Source organism: Camelus dromedarius, chromosome 17 (assembly GCF_036321535.1).
Source record: "Camelus dromedarius isolate mCamDro1 chromosome 17, mCamDro1.pat, whole genome shotgun sequence".
Taxonomy (NCBI): Eukaryota; Metazoa; Chordata; class Mammalia; order Artiodactyla; family Camelidae; genus Camelus; species Camelus dromedarius.
In genome coordinates this window covers 5,276,056-5,298,892 of record NC_087452.1, presented here as the reverse complement: position 1 = coordinate 5,298,892, position 22,837 = coordinate 5,276,056, and the positions used below count along the sequence as shown (strand labels likewise).

At 51.9% G+C, this 22,837-nt stretch overlaps 1 protein-coding gene across 3 annotated transcripts in view; it reads left to right on the top strand.

The window, feature by feature from the left end:
- Positions 1-22,837, top strand: part of SLC6A1 (solute carrier family 6 member 1) — a 40,812-nt gene that overhangs the window by 13,565 nt on the left and 4,410 nt on the right. For 2 of the 3 annotated variants that reach the window (XM_031470892.2, XM_031470891.2), the window contains exons 2-15: positions 8,186-8,249; positions 9,449-9,777; positions 10,172-10,303; positions 10,790-10,890; positions 11,625-11,734; positions 13,436-13,568; positions 16,550-16,684; positions 16,904-17,007; positions 17,266-17,390; positions 18,193-18,305; positions 18,651-18,782; positions 20,183-20,285; positions 21,591-21,691; positions 22,635-22,802. In XM_031470892.2, the coding sequence (XP_031326752.1) occupies positions 9,540-9,777; positions 10,172-10,303; positions 10,790-10,890; positions 11,625-11,734; positions 13,436-13,568; positions 16,550-16,684; positions 16,904-17,007; positions 17,266-17,390; positions 18,193-18,305; positions 18,651-18,782; positions 20,183-20,285; positions 21,591-21,691; positions 22,635-22,802 (1,695 nt within the window). In that variant the 5' untranslated portion in view covers positions 8,186-8,249; positions 9,449-9,539. Of the gene's footprint in view, positions 1-6,037; positions 7,255-8,185; positions 8,250-9,448; positions 9,778-10,171; positions 10,304-10,789; positions 10,891-11,624; positions 11,735-13,435; positions 13,569-16,549; positions 16,685-16,903; positions 17,008-17,265; positions 17,391-18,192; positions 18,306-18,650; positions 18,783-20,182; positions 20,286-21,590; positions 21,692-22,634; positions 22,803-22,837 lie in introns of those variants that run through there. The other variant, XM_010984931.3, reaches the window with a different exon arrangement.

Here is a 22,837-nt window from a genome sequence, read left to right as displayed (position 1 = left end):
CTGCACTTTCTCCTCTCCTTCCTCCTCTCCCCGAGAAAGGCCCTCTTCCTGCTGCAAGCACAGGTTGTGTCTGCGGGTGGAGAAGAGCGGGGGACTCCCAGAGGGGATCACTACCCCTGGAGCTGGCTGCCTCCTGGGGGCCTCTGATTAGAGCCCCAGCCCCAGGGGCCTGGTGAGAGCTCTCAGCCTAGATCCCTGTGACCTCTCATTGGCTCCCCGGACACCTGCAGGGTTTGTGCAATATGACCCTGGGGACAAGTTAGCCTTTCACAGGGCCAGACCATAGAGGGCACAGTGCCAGCAGCCTTTCTTGGGTTTCTTAAAAAGAGCAGCAGGCCTAGTCCTCAGGGAGGGAGTTGGCATTCTTCCACACCCCAAAGGCGGGGCTTGGGGGTTCCACAGGCACCCTACCAGAGACAGGAGAATAGAGCAGTTGAGAGTGTGGACAGAAGAGCCCAGCTGCCTGCATTCAAGTCCTGGGCCCCTCTAGTTCCCGGCTGGGAAACCTTTGGCAGGTCACTTGACCTCTCTGTGCCTGGGTTTACCCATCAGTAAAATGTAGGGGAGGCAGGGAGAATAGGAAGTTCATATACATAAAGCACATGGAGCGGGCCCTGCCTGGCCTCTGGGTAGGTGCCCAGCTGGCTTCCTTCCCGCACTCTGAGGTCTTTTTCTTTCCTTCTTTGTTAATGAAAAGTTGGGGACTTTTTTTTTCTTGTGCGCAACCGCAGAAAAGAAAGAGTGGCATGACTCACTTCACCTCTGGATGGGTCTAGGAAGCCTCCAGTGGTTTTGAAGCTGATATTTTTCTCACTCTGGTTGTTGGGTGGGGTGTCCTCTAACCTCCTACATTCTGGTTTCGTAGAAACCAGACTTCTAGGCTCTCTGAGGCTGCAGGAAGAGGGGAAGGGCTTACACCTCAGTTTCCTTGTCCATCGTGGGCAGTGAGGCCAGGCGAACCCACCTCCACGCAGTCACCTCTCTTCCTCTCTGGAACCCAGCAGGCAGGCTCCAAAGGTCGCAGGCCACATCCAAAGGCTTCAGAGAATGTCACACAGGCCAGATGTCTGGGAGGCATCTGCTAGGTGAGCAGAGGGCCTGGGTTAAATTCTGTGTGACCCTGGGCAAGTCATCTGATGTCTGTGAGCATCAATACCATCATCTGCAAAATGGGACTGATGATCATTTTAGCTTCAGTGTATTTAGCACTTGCTGGGACATGCCCAGGGCTCGAAAATTTAAATCTAGTCCTTATAGTGTGTAAAGTGATTACCGTTGGCCCCATTTCCTGATGAGGAGACAAACACTTGGAGGAAATACGTACCTTACTTGAAAGTCACACCGGGGCGTTGTGAAGAATAGGCATTCAAAACTTGCTGCTGAGAAATGCACCCGGGTCTGCAGATCACCTCTCAAGGATGCTGACGCAGTTGAGGGGTTTGCACCAAGATGTGGAGCTGCTTGCCTTCATCTCTAGAGTAAGAGTGCAGTGGGCTGATAGTTGGGGGGTGGGGAACTGTAGGGGTCATGACACTCATGCGCTGTGTGACCTTGGACCCGCCACCAGCCCTCTCTTGGCCTTTTTCTTCATCTGTAGACTGCTGGTGTAGACCAGGTGTACCCATGTGGCATGGATCAGATCTGGGCCAGAAAGGAGGCTGCATAGGTCCTGGTCCCAAGCCCCGCTGGCTGAAGGTTCAAGGGGAGGGCCTGCCATCCAGACCTGCAGCCCCTGTTTGGCCTGCATTGGTGCCTTGACAGAGAATGACTGCTCGCCCCAGACTGGGGAGGCCCTCTCCAGCTGCCCCTTCGGAGCACTTCTCCAGGGAGCCCTCCCTGACCTCAGGGCGACGCAGGCAAGGGCTGCCCCACCACCTGCCTCCCCCTCTCTGCCGCACATCCCAGCCTCCCATCGCCTTCTGCTCCACAGCATCAGCTACTAGTTGGCCCTCACATTTGTACAGCGTTTTCAATCACAAAGCTCTTCCGGGGCCATTCATCTCTTTGAACGGCCTCTGAGCTGCTGTTTACTGAGCACCTCCTGTGTGCCAGGCCCTCTGCTCGCCTCGGCCTCCTTCCATGCGTTTTCTCCCTTCAGAGTCTCACAACAGTCCCATGACGTGTAGGGGTCGGTGTTTACGGATAACAAAACTGAGGCTCAAGCGAGCTAAGCAGCGAGCCCCTGGTCACTCAGGGATTTGGCCCAAGCTCTGTGAAATCATCAGGGTCACTCGTAACCTTAGCCTCTGCAGCTGCCGTGGGACCCTGTTCCAGTGCAACCTCTGGTTGCGTGGGTCTGGAGCGGGGCCCAGGACTTTGCATTTCTAACAGGCTGCCAGGTGATGTGGATGCTGCCCTCGGAGAACCGCACTCTGCGTAGCAAGGCCCTAATTCACTGAGCAATGTGAGACTCCTTCACAATAGCCCCAGGCTGGCAAGCCTCAATTTCCTCTCCTGTCAGATGAGTGAAATAGCCCTTGGCTTCCAGGGATGGGATGAGGACTGGGTGATATAGCACTTGTGAAATGCTGGGCACACAATAGGTGCTCAATAAATGCTGGCTTTTCTTCCTCGAGAGGAGCTGGCATGGTTCTGGGTGCCCTACAGATGCTCAATAAAGCCACGTCCAATTGACTGAGCCGAGCATTTCTTCCCAAAGCAGAGAATAAACGGCATTATGTTTCCCCTTGGCATGCTGCCAAACCCAATATTAATTTTTTTCTTGAACCAGAGTTTCAAAAAGAAATTTAAAAGCGGGTAGAGTGATTGCAGTCTGAACCAAGCCTCTGTAATTTCTGTAATTACAGAACGGGAGTGAAACAAAGCAGGAGTGCGCACAGCATCATGGGAGCAGCAGGGCCCCCCTCCCAGGCCCGCTGCTCCCCTCCCCCCAAGTTCTTCATGGCATCCCACTCGCTCCCACTGGGTTCTGGGCCCAGCCCTGGCCCTAGACAATGGCAGCTTGAGATTCTGGACTGGCCTTTCTGCCTCTGCCTAGGTCCCCACCCCACGCAGCCGCTGTCCCTCTGATGCAGTGGGACAGAGGGGGATTGTCCTAGGCAGCTGCCGCAAGCTCCCCTCCCCCAAGCCTGCCATCTGGCCCTGGGCTGGGCTGCTGTCAGCCAGCCCACCAGCAAGGCCTATGGGCCCTGCCTCCAAAATAGATGTCCATGCCTCACTATTTCTGCCTAAACTGCCAACGTTCAAGTCACCATCATCTCTTGCCTGGACTCTTACCTCTTAAGGAGCCTCCTGCTTCCACTCTTGCTCCTCTACAGCCTCTTCTGGGCAGTCAGAGTGAGACTCATAAAAGTAAGTCAGACCATCCCACAGCTTAAATCCTCCACCTTCTCCCATCCCCTGTAGATCAAAATCTCAGCTCCTTGCCATGGTCTCTGAGACCTTGCGTGATCTGGCCCCTGTCTGCCTCTGACTCGATCTTATCCCTCCCACCCTGAACTCCAGCCACCCTGGCTTCCATACTGTCTCTCAATAGTGCCGAACTTACTCCTGCCTCGGGGCCTTTGCACTTGCTGCTCCCTATTTGAAATGCTGTATCCCAGAGAGACACATTTCTGGCTCCTAATTCAAACTGAAACATTTTTTTGTTCAGGCCAAATAAAACAAGCCCAAGGGCCAGTTTTGACCCATTTTGCCACTTTTGATTTTGAGACTCCAAACTCCACGTGTTTTCTTTTCCTTACAAAACAGTTCCTCATTCAGAGTTTGGCAGATGTAGTCCTTCTGCTTCATTTTGCCCTGTTTTTATCGATGGCTTTGGGACTTGGTCACAGAGTGCACATCAAGGAAGGATGGGGCATCATGGGAACATTTTTACCACCTTCCTGTCTTGGGTCTCTTTCTTTTTTTCTCTTCTTCTTGGAGTCTTTTCCTTTAACTCCATCTTTCCCAGAGCCTCCCTGAGTGAATCTTCTTCTATAGTACGAATCTAATCACATTATCACCCTTGTCCCATCCCTGTAATTTGTCCCTAAGTTCCTTAGCCTGGTTTTTGAGGCCCTTCATAGACTGATCTTCTTAGCTTCAAGCCCCCCTACTTCTGTTCATGTGTTTCCCTCTACTTGGGGTGCCCTTTCCCTCTTTTGAGCCTAACGAACACCTATACAACCTTCAAACCCCAGCTGAATTGTCCTTTCATATGGGATACCTTCTCTCGCTGAATTAACTCATTCCTTCTAGGCCTACAGTGTCTGGTTCACATAGTCGTGTAGCACTTATCACAGAGAATTATGAATAGACATAGCACAGCTATTTCTCTTTAAAGGCTGTGACCTTATCAAGGTCAGGGACCTTGTGTTACTAATCCTTACCACCTGTCCAGCCCAGCCCCATGCGCACATGAGGCCCTCAGTCATAGTTACAAAATCAGATCTTTCTTCTGGCACCTGTTAGTTCCCTGATTCAAACTCTGGTGACCCGTGTGGTGTTCAGAATGCAGAATGCTTGAAACAATTGTCCCACTGCCAGTTCAGGTCTTAGCCCGTTCTCAGGAAATACTTGTTGAATTAATGAAGGAGTGAAGGAGCAGGTGAGTAAATACAGACGACATGTCACTGGTGGTCTCACAATCACTGTGCCGTTTGAACATTGCTTTGGTGAAATTCAGTTAATGGTGACACATTAAGGACCTGGAGGAATAAGTAGCTGGATTCTTGGTCTGCAGCCACCTGATGAGGAAGAATTGGAAGACTCTGGAAAGAAAGCCTTGGACAAATGCCCCAAGTCATGAGGTGGTGAGGCCTCTCCTACCAGCAGCTCCACCAGCAGATAAAGGAGCAGGAGGGAGGGGAGGTGGAGTCTCGATGCCGAAGACACTGGGAACCGTTCTCTGACCCTGGGCAGCCCCGGCACCGGTGTCTGTTCCAGGAAAGAGGGAGTAACACTGGTGAAAAGGTTGTTTCTGCTTCAGAGATCATTAGTTTTCTAGAAAGACAGCGGGTTCCCTTGCCATGAATGTGCACGTGCCTGTGCTGTCTGCATGCAGTTATTCATGAGAGCGACACGTTAACCAGCTGGGTCAGGAATTAAAATTCCCAAGCAGCTATTCCCGGAGTGCATGAGCAAGGCAGCTTCCTGAAATGGCTCTGTTTTCGCCCTGGATCTCAGGCTGTTTCATTAACAGGGTCCCTTTGTCTTTTCCTCCCATCTCTGAGATTTTTTTTCTTGTCAGATTTTATTAACTACAGAATAATAATTTTTTCCCTACTTTTTAAAATTGAAGTATAGTCAGTTACAATGTGTCAATTTCTGGTGTACAACATAATGTCCCAGTCATACATATATTTATATATATTTGTTTTCATAGTCTTTTTCATTAAAAGTTCAGAGTAATACTTTTTAAAATTAACCAAACACACAAAGGTACCACTCCTGGCTTCTGACTGGCCCAAGGGGATCAGCTCGACCACTCTGAGTTGGTATAAAGAGAGCCCAAAGCAAAGGGCTTGACATTTTTATTAGCTGGTATTCCCCACGGCAACTCAAAGGCTGATTTCGCTCCAGCTTCTGAAAATGCTGGAAGATGCTCCAGGGCCTGAATAATAAGCCCTTAATAAATGTTAGCTGCTATTCTTGTTACTAGTATTATTGTTACATCATCCTCATCATTGTGGCCTTCTGGGATGCTAAGAACACCAGATTAAGAGCCACTATCCGTACACAGTTGGATTGTCTGATCACAGCCGAGATGCCCTGCACCCTCGCTGTGAGCCGGGCGTTCTTTGACATGCTTTACAGGCACCACAACCTTCCGAGGGAGGTATTATTATGCCCCCATTTCACAGATAAGGATCAAAGAGGTGACGTAACACAGCCCAGCGTAAGTGTCTGAGGGAGCTAAGGTCTGGGGCGGTTCTTACGAGAAAGGCCTTCCTGGTCTGAATCCTCAAAGAAGCATCAATGATATTAACTGACGGCTTTACATTCTTGATCTTGGTATACCGCGCACCTTCTGAAAGGGAAACTCCAAATATGGTCGTGTGGCTCCCTGCAGGGAAGTTAGAGTTTGGCTGAGTCTGAATACACTTTTCCAAATTCTGGAAATCACACGTGTGTCTTCCTCGTGGTGAGTTCTTTGGAGCATCTGCATCTTTGCTCTCTCCAGGATCGGCACGAGGAGGTGTCCAATCTACTCGTGGAGAAGACAACAATAAACTTCCTGGTGAACCGGAAGTCTCCTTACCCCCAGCCTCGAATGGTTCCCGCAAGGGATGTTCACAGCCCGTCCCGCCCTGTTCCGCACGCTGTCCCATCTTGCCTGCTTGCCAGGGGTTGAGCCAGAGCTGCGCCTGGCTTCCCGCCCCCAGTGGTGTTGGATGAGCTCGTGGCCCAGTGCACAGCACCAGTTTCCAAAGCCCAGTAGATTTGGGAGTTTGGTTTGAGTCTCTCTGATAATCAACAAGCAAATCCAGAGTGGAGGCCAGAAGTTGTTGTTCCCGCAGGACACAGGGGTGTGTGCAGAGATTCAAATTGTGGCAGGAACCTCTGAGCCAATGTAAGCAAAAGCAGGGAACTTATTTGATGACCGTGGGGATGCTCTACAAGCTCCAAGAGCAAGAAGATAGCCAGTCTTAAGAAGTCCTGGAACCACGGAATAGAATGCCTTGAAGACTGTCTGCTCGTCTTTTGGTCTCTGATCGCCTTCTCCCTCAGCAGACCAGCTCTCTCTGCTGCTGTGAGTACAAGAAGGGCAAAAGATGGCTGCCTCAGAGTTCCCAAGTCGCTGGAGAACCTGTCTTCTTCCTCAGCCCCATGCCAAATTCCCAGGGAAGGAGCCCTGACTGACTTGCCAGGGTCAGGTGATCAGCTCTGGCCCAAAGTGGTTGGATCCTTTTGAACAATCATGGAGGCTGGTACCCACAGGGGTAAATCTCGGAGACAGTTGAGAGCACCATTGTTTTGGCAGTTAACCATGGACCCCTCCCCGCCAAGGGGGTCTACTTTAGCCTCTCCCACTTTCCTGAGGCTGCTGTGTCCGCTGCATATCCCAAGACTCCCTGGCAGACCACAGAATCGGCTGCCCCCTGCCGTGCCTGATATTAGGAGACACTAACTTCACTACCTGAGGCTAAAGTTCCCTCTGACATTGCCCTGCTCAGGCCAGGGTCTAGGTGGGCATCCAAGACCAGCCTGTGGCTTGTCCTTGAGAACAAGAAGCAGGGTTGGCAGTAAAGTTTGGATTGTCTGAAGGTGGTCTGGTTCTCCGTGAACTCTAGGAACAGACCATGGTGTTTGGTAATGGGGACTGCATGTGAGGGGTGGGGGGGGGGGGCGAATGCACAGCAAACGGGGTCCCCCCAAGGGGGCAAGGCTGAGGGGAGGAGGCCTCTGGGGCAGGGGGGCCAGGGCCCACACCGCACGTTGCTTTGGCTCAGCTCCTACACCTGAGAGTCCACAGACCAGTGCTCGTGAATGCCTTTTGCTCTGAGGGTTCCATAAGTTTATTCTAGTATCTTTTTTTTTAAAGAAATGTAGAACATTATAGAAATCCAGAAAAGTGTAAAGAAGAAAACAAAACTCACTGTGAACAGGGGGAGCGTATAGCTCAGTGGTAAAGCGCATGCTTTACCCAGGACCTCCTTTAAAAAAGTCACTGTGAACATCTTAGGATATATCCTTCTGTCCTTGGCGTTTTAGTTTTGTTTGTTTGTTTTTTAAATGAACAGTTTGGTGAGGAGAACAGGGACAAAAATAGGGGTCACACTAAATAAACTGTTTTGAAACCTAGCTTCCTCACTCCACAAAACAGGAGGCTCTCTCCCACATTCGTTCCTGGTCTTTTACAACATTTCTGCAAGTTTGGATGGAAGACGGAGGAAAATATCCACTGCATTCTTTGGCTCCCGGGAGGCCCTAGGGAGCCACAGCCCCTCTGTGGATTTCTCTTTTCCTTCTGATGAAATTATGGAATGTTTTCCTCACGTCGCCCTCATGCGCACCCCCACCGTTGTCCTGAGGGCAGCAAGCCCAAGTCTGCATGTTCCCAGCACTTTGGGGCCAGTGTCTTGCTGCATGCACTCGCTGTGGGCACCCCTGCTGGGTGGTTCCTCCCTCGGGGCTGGTACCCAGCACAGACACTGGTGGGCTTCCTGCACCCCCGCTGCTCTCTGTCCAGGGCTGCCACCTGCCCCGCTTGCCAGCTCACCTCCTCTCCTCTGCTTTGCAGGCTATCCCCACGGGGGTTGCTGACGGAGCTGCTCTGGAGCTGACCCAGCACAGAAAATCATCAGGTAATATCAGTAATCAGTGTCAAAACAACTACCTCTGGAGTTCCCTCTCTGGACCAGTTGGGTGAAAAGCACTTTTCCAGCCATTAAAGTCATTGTTACCACGATTCTACAAGCCAGATAGGATTATCCCCATTTTATAGGTGGGGAAACTGAGGCCAGAGGCGATCAAGAGAAGTTTCTCAGGGTTACTCAGTGGATAAAAGGCAGACTGGAGATTTGAAACCAAGACTGGTCTGAGTCCAATGTCTTGCACTGTCCTCCACCCCAGGCTGCCTCTGCCTCTACGGAGGTTAGAAAGGTGCAGAGTGTAGGTAGACTATCTGGGGGAGACAGTGGGTCAGCGAACTCACACAAGCTGGTGGTCCTTCCTCGCCTGAGGGCTGGGCTGGGCTGCCAGCTCTAGATCTCCTTTTGTGAAATTTGTTAGAAGTATAAATCCAGGACTTGTCTCCTAGAGATTCTGATGTGGCATGTCTGTGTCTTTGTAGGGCTTCCCAAGTGACTTGGAAGCACAGCCAGGCTTGAGGACTGCTGATGAAACAGCAGCGAGTCCTCACTGTTTGCCAGACGCTGGGTGCTCACTAAGTGCAGAGCAGCCGCCTGATGAGGGACGCACTACTATCGTCCTCAAAATAAAAGATAGGGAGGGGGGCCCAGAGAGGTTAAGACATTTCCTTAAAGTCACACAGCTCGAAAGTGGCAAAGAGGACTTTGATCACGATCAGAGTCTGTGCTCACGTACTGCCTTCACCCACCACCTGCATCCAGGATGCCTCCCTATTCAGCCCCACATTAAGGCCCTGCATCTCTTACCCTGCCTTGGCTATATGGCCTCAGAGAATGAAGACTGACCCAACTGCATCCCGGGAGGCAAAGATGAGGTGCACGTAATATTTCTGTTTGGAGGTTTGGTTGCCTCGGGCTACTCTCTGACAAGGACACCTAACAGAGGGCAAGGGACACAGGTGGCAGCGTTGACGCTAGCCCGGGAGACGTCAAGACCACATCCTCATACGCTGACTTTGGAAACAAAAGGCACCTTCCTTCCTCCAGGAGCAGGGGCTGGCAGGAGAAGGAGGGTTTACAGGAGAGCCTTTTTGGCCCCTAGTTTGTGGGTTATTTTGTTTCATTATTTTCTGGCAACTCTAGGACCTTGACACCCTTCAGTGTCAGTCACCCCAGCCCTCTGTTCTCCAAAGGTGACCTTGAGCCGCAAAACTGCTGTCCACGTGGACTGGGGCCGACATTGCACGTGCATCTGCCAGGACCCCTGCATCCAGACTTCGAGACATGGCAACCAACGGCAGCAAGGTGGCCGATGGGCAGATCTCCACGGAGGTCAGCGAGGTCCCCGTGGCCAATGACAAGCCCAAAACCCTGGTGGTCAAGGTGCAGAAGAAGGCGGCAGACCTTCCAGACCGGGACACGTGGAAGGGCCGCTTCGACTTCCTCATGTCCTGCGTGGGCTATGCCATCGGCCTAGGCAACGTCTGGCGGTTCCCCTATCTCTGCGGAAAAAACGGCGGCGGTAGGTGCTGGCCTGCCATCCTCGTGGCTGGGTCTGGACCCCACGGAGTGTCTTGCTTAGGTGTTTTCTGGGGTGCCCTTATGGAAGTGGGTGCCCTAAAGACTCCAAAAGGAGTGCCAGGCCCCACTTCCCATTTCTTGTCCTTTTCCAAAGGAGTCCCAAAGGACGAGAACCCTCTGTGATACCAAAACCTTCACCTCTTCATTTTACAAAGTGTGGGGCATGTGTTTTGAGCAAAGGACATCCTCGGGCCTCACTCTGGCTGTGGCTGCTGCTTTTGAGGCCATGTTAGAAAGTCATGGTGGGGACCCCAGAACACCCCACAGTGATACTTCCTCTGACCCAATTTCTTAAAGATGTGGGGCCACGAGCATCTCTCTTCCTGACCTCATAGGGGCCTTCCTGATCCCCTACTTCCTGACGCTCATCTTTGCGGGGGTTCCACTCTTCCTGCTGGAGTGCTCCCTGGGCCAGTACACGTCCATCGGGGGCCTGGGCGTGTGGAAGCTGGCCCCCATGTTCAAGGGTAAGTGCGGAGTGGGGCTGTGGGTCTTGGTCATACTCCTGCCTGCACTTCCTGCGCCTGGACAGAGAGAGAGCTGCTGGGTCACATCTGAGCAGAGTGGAGCCCTGGCAAGGGGCCAGGTGACCAGTGGTGATGCTTGGGTGGTGGAGGCAGAGAGGAGGGCTCAATCCAGAGGCCCCCACATGCACGTCGGCCTGCCCTGGGGGCTCATTTCTTCAGCAGGGGCTGGGGGCGACTTTCCTCGCCTCCTTGTTCAGTGCCTGCCGGACACTCAGGTGGACATGTGGAGGATCACGTGTGCTGGGCCCCAGACACAAGTCCTGGCTCCCTCACTTGCCAGATGTGTGTGGCCTTAGGCCAAGTCCCTGCCTCTCTCCAGGGTCCAGTGAGATTGTAGATGTCGTGAGAAATGACAACGACAGGAACTGGGACGGTTATTATTATTACTCTATTAGATGACTGTCGTGACGGTGTGTCTGCTCCCAGGTGTGGGCCTTGCTGCTGCCGTGCTGTCATTCTGGCTGAACATCTACTACATTGTCATCATCTCCTGGGCCATCTACTACCTGTACAATTCCTTTACCACGGTGAGTGGCCCCTGCGACCCACCCTCTAGAAGGAACTAGACCCAGACCCCACCCGCCGTCCACTGGGACCACCATTCTGCCGACAGGGCTGTACCTCCAGGTGGGGGACGTGGTTTCTCTTCAACAGCCCTCGTCTCCCCACAAGTCATAACACTGTTAGCCCATTTTATATGGACCCAGACAGCCTCAGTTCAAATCTTGTCCCTAGTATACACAAGCTGTGCAGCTTCAGGGAAGAGACAACCTCTCTGAGCCACAGCACCCTCATTTATAAAATGGGGGTACAAGTGAAACCCACCTCATAGGGTTGTTCTAAGGATTAAGGAGCAAAGAACAAGCACTGTTAGGGTTCACTATCAACATCAGTGTGCACAGGCTCAGACCAGTGAGGTCTCCTACCCAGCGTCACATAGCTGGGAAGTGGCCTCGGGGTGGACACAGGAGAACTTATGGTGCACCCTGGGAAGCTGGTTTTCAGAGTGAAAAGTTTGAGATTCAAATTTCAGCTCTGACATTTAGGAGCTGTGTGATCTTGAGCAAGTTTCTGCCCCTCTCTGAGCTCTAAAACAGGGATCACAACGTGACCTGCATCTGGGAGCTGTTGGGAAGGGGAGGTGAGATAATGGCTCTGAGCAGGCTCAGGGAACTGTGGGGGTGGACGGGGTGTTCTGGGACCACTGTTGCCAACCCCTGGGCAGCCTGTGGGGTTTATCTGTGCTACTGTGTCTTTGCAGACACTGCCATGGAAACAGTGTGACAACCCCTGGAACACAGACCGCTGCTTTTCCAACTACAGCATTGTCAACACCACCAACATGACCAGCGCCGTGGTGGAGTTCTGGGAGTGAGTGCGGGGCCGTGCATGGGGTGGGGTATCACCCAGGGCCAGCAGGCACAGAGGCACCCACAAACGGTGGGTGGGAGAGTTAGGTGAAGGACTGTTTGTGGAGACGTGGATGAGCTCAGGAAGCCACAGGGAGGATGAAGCTCTTTCCTCCCCTAGAGAGAGCCGGACTGCAGAAGGGGCCACTAGACATGGACTGTGACCTTTAGTGGAGAAACCCAGCTGCAGACAAAGCCACTGTCCAGCAGAAAGGATACACTCCCCATTCTCTCTCTCCTCCCGCCCTCTGAGCTCCTTCCATTGGTCAAATCCACCTAGAAGCTGAAGGCAAGGGACCCTGTGATGCTGCGGTAGCAGGGAGGAGGGTGGAGGGGGTGGAGTGGGTCTGGAGGGGCCAACAGAGAGGAATAAACAGCATAGGCCCGGAAGAATCACCAGGTGAGCCAACAAAAATCTCAGTTCATCCTGAAAGCCAGTGTAGTCTGCTTGGAAACCCAGAGTCACGTCACATGGAATGAAGACAGACAGACAGACAGACAGACAGACAGACAGACAGACACACACACACACACACACACACACACACACACATACACGTCTATGTATGATTGTATTTTCAGGGGAGCGTATCATAGAAGATGTATATTGGGGGCATTGACTTTCCAAAATGAGGTCCTGGGACCCAAATCTTTTTGGCAAGAAGGAAGCACCTGTGCTGGGCAGCTCGAAAGGATCTGGAAGCAAGTGCAAAGGGTCCACCTCACCTTGGATAAGCTGCCAGGAGGAGCTGTTCCGGGAGTGTCAGACACGTGATGTCAATCTCTCGGTGCTGGAATCTCATTGGCTGGGCTGTCTCCTTACAGATAAAAATCAGATTCTGCTCCGGCTGGCTCTGCTTCCAGCATCTCCCGCATACAATTCTGTCACACACATTCAGGCTTTTCATTCAATCGTTTCTTCAATGAACATTTCTTGAGCACCTACTATGCGCCGGTTAGAGACATGGGCACACAAACAAGCAAGGGCAACAGCAGATGACCGATGCTAAGAGGAGGGACGCACAGGAAGCTGTGGGGGCTCCAGGGAGGCCCCTGGACCAGCCCAGGTGGGGAGCGGCGTCTCAGGATGAACAGCAGCTCAGGGAAGACAGGTGTTGGCAGAAAGAGGCGTCTGTGTGAAGGCTCAGAGGCACGTGAGAGTAAGCAAGGCTCGGGTGAGCAGGGGAGAATAGTTTGGTCTGATGAGCACGTGGGGGGCTTCAGTGAGTGCCGGACCACAGAGAGGAGCAGGGCCGGCTGTGAAGGCCTTGCAAGGTCGGCCTGGGGAGCTTGGGCTTCGCTCTGAGAACAGCGAGCTATTCACTGCAGGGCTTAAGCAGGAGAGTGACACGATCAGATGTTAGAGGGATCCCTGCGGCTGGAGTGCGGATAGAGCAAAAGCAAAGGTGGGGTCCTGCTGCAGCCATCCAGGTGAGCATCATGGCGGCTGAGCTAAGGCACTGGCAGGTCGCTCGAGCAAACAGCGCTTTCTTCCAATTAGTGTATCAGGCCCGTGGTCCCTGCCCAGCCCTTGGAGCCCAGGGGTCACAGCTGTCAGCGCCATCACAGTGGAGGATCACCCGTGTCCACACCCTGGGCACCCCCGGGTCACTACAGCCCCCGCCAGCCCCATGTGACGTCCCCTCCCTCGATGTCCCACCAGGCGCAACATGCATCAGATGACAGACGGGCTGGATAAACCAGGTCAGATCCGCTGGCCTCTGGCCGTCACCCTGGCCATCGCCTGGATCCTTGTGTATTTCTGTATCTGGAAGGGTGTTGGCTGGACTGGAAAGGTAAGGGGTGTGCACGGTGGGGACCTGGCGCTGGGGGGATGGGTCTACCAGGGGATCTCTGCCCTGAGCAAGGAGTCTGTACCTCCCGGGAACCCCATCCGACTTTAAGTAAAGCAGGTCCCTTCATCTCTCTGTGCCTCGGTTTCCTTTCTTGTAAAATGGGAATAATAACATTACCTACCTTCTGGGCAGTTGTAAGGATTAAAAGAAACAGTGCAACTTAGGCCCTTAGCACAGTGCCAGGCTCGCAGTGAGTCCCTTGAGATTCCCTTGGGTCTGACAGAGTCATCGCAAGACCGAGGGCAGATGTTGCTCCTGGACCACTGAACAAAATCCCTGAGATCTACTCTGTTCCAAGTTTGGTCTAGGTGCGGGCGGTCCAGACGTGAGCACAGTCACATCCCAGCCTTCGAGGGGCAAGAGAGGTGGACTGATGGACGGAGTGATATGCAGGCCCTGTGTTCAAACAGTTCTGAGTTCACACCTCATCTTGGCCATTTACATGGCTGTGTGACTCGGGGCAAGTCACTTCGCCTCTCTGAAACTGTTTCCTCTTCTGTAAAATGGGGCCAGTAACTGATTATCCTTGATTTGTTATGCAAATCAGATGAGCTGGTGATTTTGCAAAGAACTCAGCAGTTAGCAAAAGGAGTTGTTACTGTTTTTGTTTTTATTATCAGCAAGGGCAGAGCCATGCCAAGCTGGGATGTCCAGCCTGGAGACATCTGGGGGTCAAATTGCCAATCAAATCGGGGGTCACCTTCCACCTCTTTCCGTCTTCAAGCTCCACCCCAAGAGTCTGGGGACAGAAGATGGTCAAGTCTCTCACCAGCCTGGGCCTGAAGGAAACTCAGAGGCAAGGGTGTTGTCTGAGGTCTTAGAGCAAGTAAGGAAAAGAAAGGATTTGAACTGAATCAGGCTGAGAGGGAGGTCCGGACTACCCAAGAAGCTGAAACGAGCAAAACAGAACCTGAATGAGTTTCATATTTGGGCACGGATACAGCTGACAAAAAGCTTCCCTGTTTCAGTCAGGCGGGACCTTTAGACCCACTGGGTTCTCAGACCTGAGGCTGGTGTCAAAATACTCCTGCTTTGTCCCTAGGCTAGGCAAGCGGAAGGCGGGCACAGCTGTCTCCCAGCCCAACTTCAAGATGCAGAAGGTAGGGCCCAAGGGCTCTGGAAGACACAGAGCTGAGTTGGAATCTCAGAGTCCCCTGGTTCCTAGCCATGTGCACTCAGGCAAGGCATTTCATTCCTCTGAGCCTCAATGTCCTCATCTGTTAAATGGTCACAATAATAGTACCTTACAGGGTGGCCACAAAGACTGAGGGGGATAATCAGTCTATACTAAGTGTAGAGCATATGCCTAGTACACAGTTGGCACTCAATACATGACATCTATTGTAATAATTTTGGGTGGTATCTAGAGTTCCTGCTACTTTAGAAGAGTGACTACTTCTTGGGGACAAAGAGTGGGGCTCCTCTTATTGCATCTTTTGAGTGAGTCAACCAATCTATCAACATGCACTTGTTGTGCACCTACTGTATACTTGGTTCCATGCTGAAGACACAGTGAAGTGCAAATGTAGGTGACATATATTAAGCATACAGTACGTCCTCACACACCCAACCTTTCTGAGCAGCAAGGTCAACTGTCCCCAGACAAAAAAAAAGCTAGGCTCAGAGAGGAAAAGAAATTGACCCCATGTCACATGGCTTGTCAGTGATACAGATGGCTTTAAATCCCCTTTTCCTAATTCCAAGTACAGTGGTTTTTCCGCTGGGTAGTGGCTGCCTTTCCTCACCCTGAAGAGTCTCAGAGTCAAGTCAGGCAGATGAGACTAACCCAGAGAACAGTTCATGCTGGCCGGGAAGCGGGGTCACATCAGCCTCGGAACTGACCACCAAGGTCGCTGAACTTGAAAGTGTCCTTTCACACTGGTGAGCAAGGAAAGGCGATTTCAGACAGTGACATCAGTCTTTTGATTATCAATTCAAAATAATTTGTAAGATGATTATCCTCAGTGCTGGTCCCTTTGTGGGAAAGGCACTGTTTGTAATGCGGGACAAAGTTCAGTTTCTGGAAGGTAATTAAGCAATGTGGATCAGAAAGCCTTTGAGATGTTTATTCCTTTTCACGTGGTAATTCCATGTCTGAAAATCTTTCTCAAGAGTAGTAAAATAATTTTGTAGGCAAAATTTTATCCACGGGGTGTCCAACGTAGTATTATTGAGACTCACATAAAATTGGGAGTAACCTAAAATGGGTAACAGTAGAGGAAACTTAAAAAAAAAAGGATGGTGGGACCTCCTGAGGTCTATTTTGTGTGATTAAAAATAACTGTATTATGAGACAATAAACAGTGTTCAGTAAATAAAACAAGAAACAAAACTGCATGTACTGTGTTTTTTCACTCTCAACATGTTAAATGAAAAGATAAATATATACTTTGAACTTCATTTGTAAGAAAATGTGATCATATAAGCAAAGTCTCAAAAGAGGACATTAAAATATTAACATCCATTCATTTGTGTATTTGTCATGCACTTATTAAGTGTCTACTATATACCATGAACTGTTCTTAGGCACTGGGAAAACAGAGAAGTGGACAAGACTAGTCCTGTCCCTCATGTAAATTATATTCTATGGGCTATTGAAAGGAACTTTGTATGTGTTCATGTGTAATTTAAAAATTTCCTTCTTACCACATGTATTACTTGAATAATTTAAATAGAAATTAAAAATAGGAGGGATAGAAGAAGGGAAAAAAAACGGGTGCTGAGCTCGGTGGTTCAGACACCAAGGAGGGGCTTCAGAAAAGTGGCCAAGCAGAACAGGTTAGGAATCCAGGAAGGCTTCCTGGAGGAAGATGAACTGGAAGCAAGTCCAGAGCCACAACAGATACCAATGTAGGTAAAGTGGGGAAGGAAAAAGCATGGGCCCTCTGGAGAAGGTGTGACACTACCCCCTTTCCTCCCAGGTGGTCTACTTCTCAGCCACGTATCCCTACATCATGCTGATCATCCTGTTCTTCCGCGGAGTGACGCTGCCCGGAGCCAAGGAGGGTATCCTCTTCTACATCACGCCCAACTTTCGCAAGCTGTCAGACTCCGAGGTGAGCAGCCCTCCCCGCCTGGTCCTGGAGGGCCCTGGCTGGGTTAAGAGCACGCCTGAGTCCTGAGCCACCGTTCACCAGCTTTAGGATAAGCTACCGCACCTCTCTGACCCTCTTACGTGAGAGGGGGTTGCTGCCTGGTGGAGCTGGTTAGCATGTGTAAAAGGCCCTGGGGCTATGATTATAATTTTGACAGTTTTTTGATCATTCTGCCTGTAGGTGTGGCTGGATGCAGCTACCCAGATCTTCTTCTCCTATGGGCTGGGCCTGGGATCCCTGATCGCACTGGGGAGCTACAACTCTTTCCACAACAATGTCTACAGGTGCGAGAGCTCAGGTGCTCTCCCGTGACCACGCCCCTCCACAGACCCACCCCTGGCGGTTCTGCACCCCTCTCTGATCCAAAACCTCTGGCCATTTCTTCCGGTTCTGCCCCTTCCCTAGGGATGGGAGTGGGCACTCCCCGCCCTGTAGCTCCTCTCGCAGGCACCCTCCTCCACCTGGCCCCTTGGTAACCACTGTCCACTGGCTTACCTTCCTGCCAGCCCCGTCTTCCTGACTCCACCCTTCCCTCTCTGCAGGGACTCCATCATCGTCTGCTGCATCAATTCGTGCACCAGCATGTTCGCAGGATTTGTTATCTTCTCCATCGTGGGCTTCATGGCTCATGTCACCAAGAGGTCCATTGCTGATGTGGCGGCCTCCGGTCAGCACTGCACAGGGGAGAGCTGGGGGGAGGGGCTAACTGCGTGGTGTTTGCGGTCTTTATCACCGTCAGCATCACCACCACCGAGGCTCACTGGCATTGAGTATTGGTACGCGGGGTCAGTGCACTGAGCATTTATGTGGACTGTGCCCCTCAGTCTTCCTGACACAATGGGGTCCATGCTCGTTATCCCTGTTTCATAGATGATGAACCCGAGCCTCACTGAGATCACCTGCCCAAGTTCTCAGAGCTCAAAGATGGTAGATCTAGAATTAACCCCAGACCTGCTGATTGCAAAGCTGGGCCATCTTGGCACTTTCAGCACCATCCTGGACATTTGAGGGGAGAAGACCCACTCTTGTCCCCTGGGATATGAACTTTGGTCCAACCCAGACACGTTCACCACCATGACATAAAGTACCCACATCGGTCTGCGTCCACTCTACTTGCCACGGGGTCATTGATGCTATGCAGTCCATGGACAACCCCAGGCAGCCCCCCTTCCCCGCTCAGCCTGGAAAGCAGCAAATGTGAAGGACCCACTGGGTGCACGGCAGAGGATCCAAGGCTCAGGGGGCAACATGACTTGTCCCTTCCCTGTTGTGGGGAGCTGGGTGGATTGTGAGGAAAGGAACATTCTCCACCGAAGTCCTAATTTCCCATCCACCATCTCATTTCTCTGGAACTTCCCAGCCACCCTCTTTCCAGAGCCAGACCCCAGGGAGGTTACAGTCTGGTTCCTTCATCCAAGGTTTTCTCTGATCTCTTGGCTCTCTTTCCTCTTCTGCCCTTCCCGCTGCAGGCCCCGGGCTGGCGTTCCTGGCGTACCCAGAGGCGGTGACCCAGCTGCCCATCTCTCCCCTCTGGGCCATCCTCTTCTTCTCCATGCTGCTCATGCTGGGCATTGACAGCCAGGTGAGGACGCGCCCCCTGGCACCTTGAGGAGCCCCCACGCAGCCTCATAGGTCCAGGAGCAAGCAGGGAGAGGAGCCCATTGTCTTAGGCCCCCAAGAAGATGGCCAAGAGTTTCAGACCCCAAGAATGTTCCACTGCATGAAACTTTCAGGCATCAGCTCAGCCACCTTCCCCTTTTCCCAGGTGGGGAACCTGACGCCTGGAGAGAAGGGACTCTCCTGAGGTCACAGAGGGAGGCAGAGGCAGTCAGGCCTGGATCCCAGGGCCCTGCTCACCCCAGAAGGTCAAGCTTTGGGTGGGTGGGGTGGGGCTGCCTTGGCTGGCTGACTGCCGCTCCCCCCACAGTTCTGCACAGTGGAGGGCTTCATCACCGCCCTGGTGGACGAGTACCCCAGGCTGCTCCGCAACCGCAGGGAGCTCTTCATCGCTGCCGTCTGCATCGTCTCCTACCTGATCGGCCTCTCTAACATCACCCAGGTGAGCGCGGTCAGCACCTGGCACTCCTCTGGTGCTGCCTGCCCCGGGCCACTCCCAGGCCCTCCGTGCCCCCACCTTGTCCCATCCCACCTTTCATACGTTCATTGAGCATCCTCTCCATGCCAGACCCTGAGTGACGACCCAGCAAGGGTCCCTGCCCTCAAGGGGCTCCCAGGCTGGTGGACCGAGCTAGAGGATACAGCCCACAACCTGACTTGGGGCACCAGGGATGGCTTCCTGGAGGAGGGGCTGCAGGGCTGAGCTTGAAGGACTCACAAAATTAACCAACGAGTCACATTGGAGCTGGGCCTTTGAAGCTGACACCACCCCTGCCTCTCATTCCCACCTTTCTTTCTCTACCCATAGTCATGAGCACTGGTCCCTGCATTCAAGGACCTCCCAGTCTAGCCAGAAGACAGGCATACAACTGAGGAATTACCCAATAAATATAAATGACCCTAAAGTCATGGGCTCAGCCCTGTGGGTCTGGTTTTTTTTTTATGATCCACAAAACCAGCATTGGGCCCAAATACAGTCCAGACCCAGGATGATTGTTCATTCCTTCATCCTTACGAGTTGCTCAGCACCTACTGTGGGCCCGGCACGACACTGGAGAGTCAGCAGTTAATGTTGCAGACACAGTATCTGCCCTCTTAGAGCTTACATTTTGGTGGATAAGACTAACAGGCAAATTAGATCGTTAAATGCCATGAAGAGAAGAGGACAGTGGGACAGAGAATGACCAGCAGGTGTGAGAGGGATGCAGCATCAGACTGAGTAGTGGGGCAGTCCCTCTGAGGAAGTGACAGTTGAGTTGAGACTCATGTGGCGAGGAAGAGCCAGCCGGGGGAAGATCTAGCTAGGGGAGGCAAGCACAGCAGGTGCAAAGGCCCTGGGGTGGGAACGGGCTTGTGAGCTCAAGGGACAGAAAGAGGGCCAGTGTGGTGGCAGCAGAGGGAGTGAGGGGGGAGGCAAGAGGTACAGAACCGGATTATGCAGGACCTTCCCTGGCAGGCATTTGGATTTGATTTTCTTTTCTATTTCCTTACTTCCTTGCGTGTCATATGTCTTATCTAAGCTGTGAAGTGTTTTAATCTGGGGAGAGACATGACGTTTAACATTATGGACAGGTGGCTCTGGGGACCAACTCCTCTTTCTGCCCTCCAGCTGTTCCAGAAAGGGGGCATTTCCCTCTGCCAGCAGACATTTTCTTCCAAATCCGCAGAGTCAATGCCCACATCCTTGAAGGATCACAAGGCCCCCTGTGCCTCCTCTAATTCACCCGCAAGCTTTCTCACTGTAGCATGGCCTCATACCAACCTACAAAGCCTGCATTGACTGTGAACTGAGGGTACTGGGGAGCAGGGGAGGTGGACCCCTCACCTTTTTCCCTCTTGCAGGGGGGCATTTATGTCTTCAAGCTCTTTGACTACTACTCCGCCAGTGGCATGAGCCTGCTGTTCCTCGTGTTTTTTGAATGTGTCTCCATTTCCTGGTTTTACGGTGAGCATCAACCCCTCATTCATTCATTCATTCCTTTCTTCAATCACCATTCAGCAAACACAACTCTAACACTAAGCCCTTCCCGTACATTAATTTGTTTGGTCCTTACAGCAATTCAGTGAAGTTAGCACAGGATGTCCTATGTTTAGAAGATACCATAAGCAGCAGGGACCTACTGCGCAGCTCAGGGAACTGTATTCAGTATCTTGTAATAACCTATAACGGAAAAGAATCTGAAAAAGAATATATGTATTTATATAACTCAATCACTTTGCTGTGTACTCCAAACTAACAAAACATTGTAAATCAACTATTCTTCAATTTTAAAAAATTGTTAAAAGAAGATACCATAAGAAGAAGAGTTAAATTCACTTAAAATGAGAGCCAAAATTTCTTTATAAATTTTGGGCTAAAAAGTTTGCTCGAGATTTTCTCTAGAAAAGGGAAACTGAAACTTAAAAAAAAATTACAAAGTTAAATATTTTTTAAAAGCTAGGCTATAATTAAAAGAATGCACTATCTCAGAACAAAGAATGTGGGAAACAATGATTTTTAGTTGTTTATTTTGCGACCTGCGTTTCCAGACCCAACTGCATGATAGCTGAAAGGCTGTCCTTCCCTGCACTGTGGTTATCACAGCAAGATCGTGTTTTTGGAAGAAGTGTTCTCCAGGGCCCCTCTTGGTCCTCGGTGTTCAGTGCATCTTCTTTGCAGTCCCGTCGCCTCACCCGCCTCGTCATTTTCCCTTCTCACTCTAACCTGTCTAACGCTGTCAGGTCCTCACTGCTCAGTGACTGCTTGTAGTCCATGCAGTGCCTGGTGTCCCCCCTCATGAACTTCATGACATCTGCAGGTTTGGGGGGGCTTTTTGTTTGTTTTTTGCAAGATTTGTGGTTCTTCTTTGCAATCTATCACCAGTTTCTTCTGGCATCAGATCATCAGGGAAAACCACCCCTGCCCAGCAAAGCTTTGAGGAATGGCTGGGAGAGATGTTGAGTGGGAGGGACACTGAGAGTGAAGGGGATGCTTTCCACAAGTACATCCTGTTGGTGGCGGGTATTTTCACACTCAGGTGACTTGCTTCCCCATGCACCGTTTGCTGGGGGGTTGGTTGTTTGATATTTAGATAACGAGGACCCCTCCACCCTGGAGCATTAGCCCTGTGTTGCAGATGAGGAAACGGAGGCTCAGAGAGGTTAGGCGACTTGCCTGTGGTTGTACTGTGAGAAAGCAGCTGATCGGGGCCTCAGGCCTGCCATCCCCACAACTCACCCATCCCTCCTGCTCTCGCTCTGCATGTCCCAGGTGTCAACCGATTCTATGACAACATCCAAGAGATGGTAGGCTCCAGGCCCTGCATCTGGTGGAAGCTCTGCTGGTCCTTCTTCACCCCTATCATTGTGGCGGTAAGGACAAGGCCAGACTGGGCTCTGGGGTGGCTCAGGTCCAGAGAGAAACTTCTGGGGCCAGAAGCAGGTGGACAGGCTCCCAGGTCTTCCTGTTCCCTAGTAACACCGTTTCCTCCTGTTTGTGCTGAGCAGCTCCTCTGTGCCTTGCACGGGACCAGACACGTCCTCACAAGCCTCAGCGCAATCAGTGTGGTTGCCCCGCTTTGCTGCTGCAGGACATGGGGCCACCCAGCCAGCATCGCCCAGGGGGCTGATGCGCATTCACAGCAGATCACCCTGATTCTGAAGCCAAACCACTCACACAGGGAGGCCTTTCATTCTCAGCATTGCTCCTTGCAAGGGGAAGCCAAGGCCTGGGAGGGGCCTTTGGGACTGGGCCACTGCATGTGTTGTGTCCTGCACAGGGGCACCCAGCTAACGGCAGACTGGGGGCAACGCCCTGGTTCTGCTCGCCAAACTGGTTAATTTGGAGTAAGGGATGCCTTCTCTATTGGCCCTCCCAGAGGAGCCACACTTTGCTATTGGGCCTTCCAGAGAGGGCACCTTCTTCTTATTGGCTCTCCCAGAAGGGATGCCCTTTTCTATGGGTTCTCAGAGAAAAGGCGCCCTTCTCCATTGGTCCTCCTAAAGAGGGTGGCTTTTTCTATTGGTTCTCACAGAGAAGTCGCCTTCTTCTTATTGGTTTTCCTGGAAGGAGTGCCCTTTTCTATTGGTTGTCATGGAGACAGTGCATTTTTCTATTGGTCCTTCAGAAGGGGTACCTTTTTCTATTCTGTACAAAGGCATCTTGTATCCTAGCAATGGCCTTGGCTGCAGGGCATCAGCCCCAGGGCAGGGGTGGAAGGCAGTGGACCTGTCATCGGTAGGGTCTAGGGAGGGGCCTTGGCTGTCCAATATGGGTGACTGCCTGCCCCCCTCCACTCTCCCCTGCCCTCCCCAGGGTGTGTTCATTTTCAGTGCTGTGCAGATGACCCCTCTCACCATGGGAAGCTACGTTTTCCCCAAGTGGGGCCAGGGCGTGGGCTGGCTCATGGCCCTGTCTTCCATGGTCCTCATCCCCGGGTACATGGCCTACATGTTCCTCACCTTAAAGGGCTCCCTAAAGCAGGTAAGTCCCTTCTTCACCCTTCGTGTCACTGGGCC